Genomic DNA, 12014 nt, shown 5'->3' on the forward strand with positions numbered 1-12014 from the left:
TTGCAGGCGACTCACGGCAGCCCAGCTCCAGGTTGAGCTGTTGTTCAGCATCTTAGGTGTGGAGGGCAGTGTCACTGGCTCTCATATGTGGGATCCGAACCGGGGCCCTCTGGCATCCCAAGCCAGTTCTTAACCATCGTGCCACTGTCGGCCCTGAAATAACCTTTTAATGATTAAAGCTTGAAAAATATCCAGTATTTTATGAAGCATGAATAGACATTCTCATACTACATTGTTGGGATTATAAATTGAGGCAAACTTAGGAAAATTTAGTAGTATCAACCAAATTTAAAGTATACATAACCTTTGTCCATCAGTTCCACTGCTAAAAATATACACAGTGGATATGCTCATTAAGGTATGTGCACAAAATCACTTATTGCGGATTTTAATAGAAAAATAAATGAAAACCTAAATGACCATCAACGGGGAACAAGTCGTTTAAATTATGGCATGCCCATGCAATGGGATGCCTTGCAAACTTTAAAGAGAATGAACTTGAGCTGATATAACTTCCTCAGATATACAGAATGACACAAAACAAGGGCAGGGTAGCATATAAAATGGGGTTCTACTTGTGCAGGATTTTTATATACATAAATATTTTTTCTGGAATGAAATACCCAAGAAATTTTAGTATTCACCTTTTAGGGGAGAAACCATGGCATAAGTGGGCTTTCTTGTATACCTTTCTGTGAGGTTTGCATTTTTATTAAATGTGCTTCTATCACTATAATCTTTTAATAAACTTTAATGTAAAAATAAAGTGATTTGGAAGGGAAAATAACATCATTGAAGAAAAATGGTACGAATAAAGGTATTAAAACATACTGGAGGGGCTGGCCGAGTGGCTCAGTTTGTTAAGAGCACGAGCTCTGAGAAACAGCGTCGCTGGTTTGATTCCCACATGGGCCAGTGAGCTGCGCCTGAGCTGAGCTGCCGCTGAGCTGCCAACAGGTGGCAGGATTGCTCATCTGGTGGGAGCACGTGCTCCCAACAAGGTTGCCGGTTTGACTCCCGCATGCGATAGTGGGCTACGCCCACCCGCAACTAAGATTGAACACTGGCACCTTGAGCTGAGCGGCTGTGAGCTGCCAACAGGCAGCCAGATGGCGACTGGACTTGGAGCTGAGCTAGCTGTGCCCTCCACAACTAAGACTGAAGGACAACAACTTGGTTGTTCCTAATTCCCAACACTGTTCCCCTCCCCCAACTCCCCAATAAAATCTTAAAAAAAAAAAGCATCCTGGAGAAAGTCAATGCTTAATTATGAAAGTCAACACTAACCTCTGGAATCACTTGAGTGGATGGGTAGTGTACGTGGTTCTGAAATTATCCCTGTTGGGAAGGAAGTCCCCAGATCCATGACATTTTCAGGTGTTCTGGAAAAAGCACTGAAATGCAATCAGCTTTTGATGTAGCAAATGCCGTCAAAGCCCAGTAAATGCTGAAGTGACTGAAATTATCATCTAAGTCATGAAGTCCTGAAGCACAGGAAAAGCTACTGCCTCTGTCAGGTATCAGAGAACATGTCTTTCGGCTCCATCAAGGGAAGCAACTCCAGAGCCCAGAGCAGCTACCCTGGTGACCAGTCAGTCATGCATAGATAGGCACAGGAAGCGGAAGTCCCTTGTCCACAGAAATGTCAGGGAGCAACTGGGATAGACTGGGAAGAAATACTGTGGAGTAAACAGAGTAAGACTGGGTCCAATTCCAGTGAAGTATCTTCGGCCTATTTCCTCAGGAAAACCTCCAATCTGAATGGCCTCAGGTTTTGCTCTTTGAAGACGGCGGGACATGCTGATTGCCCAAGGAGGGAAAACTGGACACAGAAGTTGCAAACCATGGAGGAACACGGCGAGTCCATCCACTAAACGAACAGACCAGGTACTGAGTATTTTGAGCAATGAAACTGACAACTCGTGTTCAAGTCCTTTGGATTTGGGATCCATGAAACAGGTCAGAAATCTGCTGTCCTGAAAGGCAGCTACTTTTTCAGTCATGGAACCCTGGCCTCTGGGGTTTTGCCATTCAAAAACAGGTGTCTTACTGGGTGGAATATGCTTTTCTTCCTCCATGGGGGAGACTCAGTGGCCAGGACACAGCAGGGATCTTTCTACTTAGAAAGTAACCACAACCTCAACTTTGAACAGGGACATTCTCCTTCAAACTCCTGGACCTCCTGTCCTTCCTGCAACACACACTCAGAATAAAGCACCTGGCAGTGATGTAGGGGGAAGAGGAAGGAGAGACATGAATTCCCATGGCAGCAGGCTGTGGGGACATGATCATTTGCTACACAAACCATAGTGAATAGAAAAACTAGGCCTTCACACCACTGAATCCATCTCACCACAGCCAGCCACACAGCCCACAGCAGAGGACGCAAGCAAGGCTCCCGCAGAACCTGCGATACCAATTAGCACCTACCCAAGCAGAGGCCCAACACAAATCTGCCTTCTCTGGGATTTCTATAAGCAGTAGGTAGCTCCAAAGAGTCTCTCTTCTTCTTGGAGGGCTCTTTTTGCACCCATGGATGCCACTTCACTTCAACATAACATGTCTTACATGATATTAGCTGTTGGTTTGATCTTCCCAACAATTAACAGACTATAAATCCCTAGTCTTATAATTTACCATTTCCTCCAGGCCTCCTGACACTTAACATTTGGCTCTAAACTATCTGACTGCGAGGTTTTCAAGGGGTGGTCTCAGACATGACGTGTTATGTGAAATGTATTTATTTCCTTAAAAAATACAAAGTTAAAAAAAAAAAAAGGAAATGGGAAAGTCTTAAGCAGGAAAATAAATCCAGAGGGTGGTATCCATGTAACTAAAAAGCAAACAAAGGTATAAAGACACAGAAAAAAAGAAATTTTATTTCATTCATTTACATTTTTATTTTGAATAGCTTCAATCAAAAAAGATTTCATAAGGTTATTTACAGTGCTGAATGTACAATTATGAATGTATGCCTTTTTGACATCGGGTACCATTCTTGAGCAGCAATACAATTTAAAAAATATAAAGATGCAGTATCATTTCTGATATAAAGTTTCTTTAAAAAAATCCAAAGTCTTAGGGAATTCACAAATTATAACAGGAAGTAACTATTTTATTAATTTAATGTGCACATAATTACCAAATTTAAATACATTAAAAATATGTGTAAATGCCTACAGACTGTACAAAAATTAACATCCCATATTCTGTTAAAAGTTCCCAACCACCTCCCACCATAAATATACAAAAACCTATTTTCAGATATGACAAAATTACATGCATGAAATCTTAGAATGTTTTCTAAAGCTTGAATTTTGCTCTTCTCTGAATATTGTATGTATAGCCATTTTGGGAACAGGACATATAAACACTAATATTTAACCATGCCTTTGAAACTGTGCAGTATTTTCATAAACACGGAAAACAAAATAAATAAACTGCAACAGTTTTGTTTAAATGCAAGTGCAATTTGGAAAGCTTTCGAATGTAAGGATTATAAAACTAATATAAAAAGTATTTATTTTGTTGTTGGCTTAGCCACTTTTATTCAAGCATTATTTGCAGCATTGTTTTACAGCAGTTGGTGCTAGAAGATACAAAACATAGAGTTACCACTATTTATATTTCAGGGAGAAAAAAAAAAACTTTAAACAACCCTGAGGGAGACACACATTAAAAATCTTGTTATTTATTTAAAAAGTTAAAAATTACATATCATTATTTAACAATTACTTTCCCGGACATTTCTGTCCTTAAGTATGTGCATAAATAAAATTTAAATCGGCAATATTAATCTTAATACATCAAAATAATATATGTACAGATTTTAAAATTTAGGTCTGTATACAGTCAAATAATTTAATGTGAAATTCAGAATCAAAATTACTATGTAATGGTGACCTACAGAGAGAGGACTCTATCTATGGCACTGAGTAGGACCCACACCTATATTCACAGACGTTCTTAAAATAATATTCTGGAAGCCATCAATTACAACTTGAACAACCCACTTTGTCTACATTCAAATCTAATTTCCTACAAATGCTTTTCCACCTACCTAAAAACCTTATTCCTTTGAAAACAATATGGACAGATGAGATATAAAACCCTTATAAAATCTAAATGTTAAAAAAGGGGAGGGTGTAAAAAATATAGCTCTTTACGATCATGCTCTTAAAGATGTTGATTACAATCTGATAATTGGTTTTTTAAGCTGCTACTTAGTAATTAATTATATGCTTCAGTATTTAAATCAATGAATAAGATTTACAATTCTGGGATATCACTGAAGAATAATACTTGTGTATGCTGAAAATTAATATGGAAATTATAAAACAATCAAGAGAATAAGTAACTATAGAAAACAGTGCTAATTCACAGCTCAAGAGGTCTAAGATGCATAGCTTCATAGAATCATTCATGGAACAATTGTTCTTATCTAATATGTATTAATATCATATCACACTTTTTGATGGAAAACTTCGATTATATTTTTGTTAAGAATCATCAGTGGCAATAGCAATAACAGTGATCCTGAGTGTAACTTACATTTTTCTATAGTTACCAAACATCATTCATGTCTCTGCAGCATAAAAAATGAGAACCATTTGGTTCTACAGTTCTGGGTACATTTGATAAACTGGTTAAGTATATATCAGGAAAATAATGATCAGCTAGAAGTGGCAAGTTCATGCACGCTATGCTACTGGTTAAGGAAGAACATAGGATAATGTCACACAGTTTTAGTAGTTTAGTGTCCATTTTACAGCAATATCAGTTTCCTTGTTTATCATTAACTGTGGGCTTTGCCAAACTGCTAGATCTTAACTGTAAAGGCATTTTTAAAGTTATTTTTTGTTTAGAATTTAAACATTAACCAGGCAAAACAGAAAGGTGAAAAATATTATCCACATTTCTTTTGGCTCAATGAACGTCTACTCTTTAACTTTATTTCCATTTTTCTTTTCTTCCAGAAATTTCCACAACCAAAATGTGCTCATTTGTCAACAGCCAATCAAAAATAAATATGCTCTGACCTCTGGCGCCACCTAATGGCACAAAAGAAACTTTCACCATGTTCATATTGCTTTGAAAAAGCAGTCATTCAAAACCCTCATTATTTTTTAAGACTTATTATTGATAGGATAGACATATATCAAACCTTAAAATTTTAGAAGGCAAAAGTCTAACTCAAAAAACTAAAAAACACACACAAAAAACAAAACCAACTCACTATTAGTCTATGTCTTTAGGTAATTTAAAAAAGTAGAAAAGAAAAAGACATTTAAAATAATATAAAACCTGAGAGAAAAAACAGGTATGAAGAGATATTAGATAGATCCACATCTATTGCCAAAAAAACTATCTTTTCTCCTAATGAAAAAGGTTTTACAACATTTAATTGAAACAAATTACACTACTAACACCACACATAGCACAAGATCCACTAATAGCTTTGAGGGACATCTCAAGAAGGCAGTGAAGCACCTTGCTGATTAGAAAAATAAAACCCAGGTAGTTTGTACAGAAAATATAAAACCATCAATGGAAATCACCTGAGTTGTTCTATAAGCAACACCATAAAACTCACTTCTAACTCTAGGCTATCAAAGGGAACTGGTGTATGTATATATAGAATTCTTTGGAAGAAATGTTGGAATCAAATGAAAACAGGCTTTCTACCTATTTTCACTGGAGGCTAACACCCATTGAATTTATCAGCCACAAATTTAGGGCCTATAATATAAATGAGGACTTTTTCTAATAGGGTTTGTGAACATAAACTTAAAGGCATAAACTAAGTCTCAAAAGCTAATGTCTAAAACCCTACCAAATACCAACTTTCTTCTGTACCCTATATAAAGAGTGTCACTGAGGGTAACAATCAAGAAAATTCTGGAAATATTTATAATATTCAGAGTTACTGAATGAAGATCGAGGATTTCACAGATTGATTATGAATTTAACTGGCAGGCCAGTCTTTTTCTTCTTTTCAAAAAAAGCATTCAAATTAGCTACTATATCTATCAGAAGGGACATAAATTGAAATAGTGCTAGTCTGACACACAGGATCAGAAAGTCCTACAATTACATTCTGCTCAACACTGCTACTAGCATCCCACTGAGACTGACGCACTGCTATGTTACAGTGATGATCTGACACGATCCATTTTCATTAACCAAAGCTTTAGCTTCTGTTGTTGTCTGAGGTTTTGGTGGCCATTCCGGATCAAACAAGAGCTCCTGGGCCAGATACATGTACTTTGCCTTTGGCATCTTCTTTCTACAGTCCAGGGACCAGGACAAGCAGCATTTTCCCCAATGATCCACTGACTCCTAAGAAAATAAGAAAAAAGAACATCCTCATAGATTAAAGGCTGCTTGTGTTTAATACGTTTGTTAAAGCATAGTACATCAACACAGAAAAATAAGAGAAAATGACTTCTGGGCACAACAAATGAAAACAAAATCCATGTAAAAAAGCCAGCTTTCAATTATTTAGGAACATGTTGTTTTTTAAGATTAGATTTTTTTAGTTATTGATGTAATTTGTTTTATTTTTATATACCTATCTTCTTGTGTATGGATGCGCTATTAAAATGACATGCAAATCTGGATTCTGTAACTCTATAACACAAAATATCTAATGTATTAAGGATAACTTTAAACTATTCAGAAACAGAAAACATTTTTAATATTTAATATGGAAACCCTCATATTCTATTGCTCCTAACAACGTAGCTACCTGGTCATTTTTGGAAGAAAGCGTAAAAATATTGTTACTGTTAACATCACCTTTCAAAACATGAAGCATTGTGAAAATATTGTTAGATCAAAATTAGAACTTAGGTCATGTTTAATGTCAATCAATTCTTTTAAAACCACATTTTTATTAATATAAAAAACAATTTTATTTTACAATGATGGTTTCCCTTGGTGCTCCACTATTGGAAAGAGGTACATAGAAAAGTATAAACCAAGTACTATTTCTTGGTATTATTTCATTATAAAAAGCTCTGGGTCATTGAAATCCTTCTGACCAATCCTGATTTTTAAGTGAATGTGATCTTAGATAAATAATTCTTGGAGAACAAGAAAGCAGAGTCCCTGGTTATTGTACAGAAATGTAAATTCAATAAGAGGTCCTCGGAATTTATCTAATTGAAATCTGAGAGAGAGAAATGATATAAAACAAAATGACTATACCAAGGCCTGTAGTTATATTTACCTCTAAAAAAAAAAAACAGTCAAATTGTAATTATTTTGGCTGTTGCTTCTTCAAAGAAAAGTTTAAATCCCCATTTTTGTGTTTTTTTTTTGCCATCAGCATATAACCCTGGCTACAACGAGGTCTATTCTCAACTGAAGTAATCTCACAAAATGGAAGTATAACATAGCTGAGATGGGCATTCTACTGTTAACCCCAAAATATCTTCACAATCAAGAAAGGCAGATTTGCTAGAACACATATGTTTTGAAACATATGTTTCTAAATCTACCAATGGAGAAGAGCAAAATACTTTAATATGAAAACTCTTCTAAATGTTTCCATATTTAGATGGGGTAAGTCTCATCTTAGTGAGACAACCACCAGGAACACACTACTTTTTCCTTCCCCTAAACCATAGAGTGGGCAAGTGGCAGCACTGGGACCACGATAAACAATAACTACATGCTTTGAAAGGTATGGTTACTTTGTCAACAAAACACAGTAAGCTGCACTGCTACCAAGAATTTACAGGCAGAAAGTATGGTCTCAGGTAAGCTATACTTTTAAATTCTGGGGGTTGGGGGAAACAGATTTAAAGACTATTCCTCCAATAGCCTCTTTATTGTCATAGCTAAAAAGAGTATTACCGTTACCTTATAAGAAGCCCACACACACACACAAAAATTAGCATTAAGAGACAGAAGAGACTAGATATAGCATTCTTCAGGTAATCCAAATAACAAATAATTTCTTTGCAGTGTAGGCACATATACAACAAACCTTAATATTTAATCTGAGGTGATGGCTCACTACGGGGATCTATGTTGGTATTTAAAGTCTTCAGTCTAATTGCAGAAAAGATCGTTGTTCCTAAATCAATCTGAAAGCTGTCACTTTTTATTTTACAGCATGTGGCACTGTTAAAGGATCAGAGGAAAAGGATAATGGCGAATGCTGACTTTTTAAAAATGTAGACCACACAGGCCTTGTCTGTCCAGATGAGCCAGCATGGTTGAAGGGTGATGCATAGCAGGCTGAATTAAGGGAAGTCACACCCAAGTGTATTCAAATGGAACACACACACACACACACACACACACACACACACACACACACACACATAAAGATCAGGTACTTTTATAAATAGGCTTAATGGCAAGCAATAAAATTAAAATTAATTTCATTGCCAACAGAATCACAATTGAATAGTATTCTTTTTACATTAAGGTACATGTTTTTAAAAATCCTCATGTTTCTATTAAAAGCAACATACACTTGTTATAATTTAGAAAAAATTCAGTCACAAGGAACACCAGGGGTACTCCCTCCACTGTACTTACAGACATTTTGTTCCTCTGTCCTTGTGTCCCCAATATCATACACAAAAAATACACCACAGGCAAGCATAGGTTTATCAGGTTACAAACACAAACATCTCATACATATCCTCAAACAATATAATTCACTGGTAGAGAAAATAAAGGGTGATACAGGCATGCTAGAATGCAAAATAAATCAAGGGAGAGAAGATTGTGTCCAGAGGAAACAGGCAAGCACTGTACAGCACAAAGGCGCCGAGGATGAGCATCACAGGCTTAGCATGAGCACTCGGGCCTCCCACACATCCAGGCCTAGGTCCCTGCAGCAGGAGAACACAGGAGCCATAGTAACTGGAGCTCTGGGTTTGCTCCTGAAAGGAATGGTTAAATAACCAAGTGTATCCCTCCGAGAAGGGAAAGGGGCTACCACAGACCAGCAGAGAAACCGCAAAGAACTTTCAAGACCTACAGCTAAGATTCTGCTGCTTCTTAGGCCATTACAAGCTGTTCATTCTAGAACCCCAATGCCAGTTTACTCTCTGCAGTGTCTTTTAGGAAATGTTTTCATGGGTAGCATGTAAAACCATGCTTATAGGAAATGTTACAATGGTATATCGGTTTTCATAAAAGTCTTCTTTCATACCAATCCTGAATGTAAAAGAAAGGCAATCGAAATTAGCATTCTATCTAAATAAGCTTGGGTAATATTCCAAGTGGCATAAAGACTACAGCTAACACCTGGATTTTTTTCCCCAAAAAGGAAAACATAACCAAGCACAAATCCTCAGGCAGGATCAAACTACATGATGGTACTGATTCTATTTCCACAACTATCACTAAGCAGCCTCGGTTTACCAGACGAAGGACAGGTACAAGTGCTTCTTAGTAAGAAAATATGCAGCACAGATCTTCTCAAACAGGGATAAAACTTTATAGAAAACCACAGATGATGGGACCCTCCACTGAAGATTTTTAATTCAGTAGGTCAAGAGTGAAGTTCAGGGAATTTTTTAAGAATATCTTTGCTTGAAAATCACTGATATATCAACATTACAAGAAAAAATATTTAGCTACATAAGTTTCAACTTTGATTATTTGCAAATGGTTTACTTAACATGTTTCAATTTGATTCAGTGGACATTTACTGGGGCCAGTGACTATCAGTAAGAAAAACAATCACTATTGGAAATAAATTACTGTTATGTAAAAGAACCTTCCTGTATCTAAATTAGGTTAGCTGCACGAAAGTTCAGTAGGCCAAGTAGAACATAATATCTAAAATATCTACTATTAAGTAAAATGATTCTTAAAAGTTTATTTTGTCTTTAAAGAACAGATGGGAGCTTTTTAATATAGAAATATTCCAGTCCTGGCTCCAGAAAAGCCTGAATTTGAATTCCAGTTCTAACAGTTTTTTATCTGTGAAAACTGGGAGAAACTAAAGATATTGCTCTCTTAGTGTTATAACAACTAGAGAGAATTTATACATAATGCCTCACACAGTGTCTACCACTGAAAGTAGCTATTGAAAACAGTAACTACTGTTTGTCTCCATTTTGTCATTTGATGGTTATATTAGTTTACATCTGCATGGTCCCATATGTGTGAGGGAATGTGGCATAGTAAAAAACAACACTCCTCTTGAAATCAGAAACCCTGACTTCAACTCCCAACTCTACCATTCATGATGCAAAACCTTGGCAAGTGGACTGAACATTGTAGAAAATGAAGTTAGAAATACCGTACAATTGAAGGATCCTGGAACTATATAGTGCCTTGTAGATCACCAGATATTCTGGACATGGTTACTAGATCCAGGTGAGGTTCTTGGCTTCCCAATTCAACTGTCAAAGACCTGGACCCTACTCCAGGGTCTCTCTAGCTTTGAAACTTTCAACCCAATTCAATGGTCTCTTGTAAGGAAGGAAAAGAAACGGGGCTTTTCTTCTCCTGATATCACTAGAGAAGGTTGGAATTTGCAGTCTGAGGAGACCTCATGGGACTCTTAGTAGAAAGGGCACAGAATGGGCAAATGTGGAAGGGAGTTTGTGGTGAGAAAGAATTACAGCGGCCACAGAAGTCCTAGGTGTAGCAAGCCATTCTGGTCTTTATTTTCTTTTTCACCTTATGGCAGGGTTTTTCAACCTTGGCACTACTGACATCTTGAATTAGATATTCTTAGTTGTGCGGGGTTGTCCTGTGTAGGATGTTTACTTAGCAGCATCCCTGGCCTCTATCCAACTACATGCCAGGAGCAACACCCCATCCCCCAAACTGACAACCAAAAAATGTCTCCAGGTAGTGCCAAGTGTCCCAGGAAGGGGAGGCGGACGAGTGCCCCTAATTGAGAGCCACAGCCTTACAGTAATACAACTAACTCTTGAAGGGTCACCACACTGCACACAGAAATGTCAGAAGTTGAAAGTATATCATTCTGTGTGTGCTAAGAGGTTATAAGAACTCTCTTTTCTAAATCCACTAAGTTAAAAAATGCTTTCTTAATCATGACCATAAAAGTTAAAGACTAAAATTCTTGTCTACCCAGCGATTCTCAGAACTGGCGGGCACAAAGGACACGCTACAGCTACCTGTTCTAGTCCATTCCCTGCCACTGCTCTCCCCTAAACACTTTAGAGGTAGGACTTCACATAACAGACACAAACTCTTAGAAATAAGGAGGGCAGATACTTATTAACAAATTTTTAGAAAATAGAGATGTAGCAAATTGATAGACTTTTCTGTCATCTTCTGTCATTTAATGTTGGTTGAAACATATAGAGGGATTTCCAATTCAAACATTTTAAAGGAGGACGATACCCACTTTTGACTAAATCAGGGCATAATCCTCTTCAGAACTTAAATTTCCTGTTTAGATCAACAGTCAGAAATCTTTCTGCAGAAGCTGAAAACTCAATGTAAATGTTTTCCTTGGCCTGGGCCTTCAAGTATTTCATATGAGGACTGATGATAAGAGCCAAAGTTAACACTTTGAAGTGATGTAGCAAGGTAACCAAAAGGAAAGAAAATATAGACACAGAGGAGATTTAGCTGAAGGACTTGAGCCCATAATACAGCTCTGGTCACACCCACTACTAGGGACAACTGGACATTACACTGCTTTGAAAAAAAGAAACTAAAGCTGGTTCCAGATTCATCCCTCCCATCCTTACAAAAGTATCACTATTCATGATAAAGCATTAGAAAAGGGAATGGCACTCTCCAGGATCTCTTATAAAGGGATTCTGTTATATTACACCAGGCATCAAGCCTGCTGCATTAACCAAAATAAAGCTCAGGAATTTGCTACTTAGGTGAAGAAAAGAAAAAAAAAGGCTATAAATAAGCGAGTGCCTTGGGAATCCTCTTGATTCCCAAGAGGGAATCCTCTTGAACTCTACAAGCTTCCTTGTGACTCAGGATAAGTAAAAAATTTAGATTGCGATATCTTTAGTAAAAGATTTAGAACAGGGCCGGCCGAGTGG

General features: G+C 37.0%; 1 protein-coding gene across 5 annotated transcripts in view; it reads right to left on the reverse strand.

Moving 5' to 3' along the window:
• Positions 1 to 2853: 2853 nt before the first annotated feature.
• Positions 2854 to 12014, reverse strand: part of ATP13A3 (ATPase 13A3) — an 85387-nt gene continuing 76226 nt past the window's right edge. For all 5 annotated transcript variants that reach the window (XM_019651235.1, XM_019651241.1, XM_019651218.1 and 2 more), the window contains one exon: positions 2854 to 6339. In XM_019651235.1, the coding sequence (XP_019506780.1) occupies positions 6142 to 6339 (198 nt within the window). In that variant the 3' untranslated portion in view covers positions 2854 to 6141. The remainder of the gene's footprint in view (positions 6340 to 12014) is intronic.

This window comes from Hipposideros armiger, unplaced genomic scaffold (assembly GCF_001890085.2).
Source record: "Hipposideros armiger isolate ML-2016 unplaced genomic scaffold, ASM189008v1 scaffold_8, whole genome shotgun sequence".
Classification (NCBI taxonomy): Eukaryota; Metazoa; Chordata; class Mammalia; order Chiroptera; family Hipposideridae; genus Hipposideros; species Hipposideros armiger.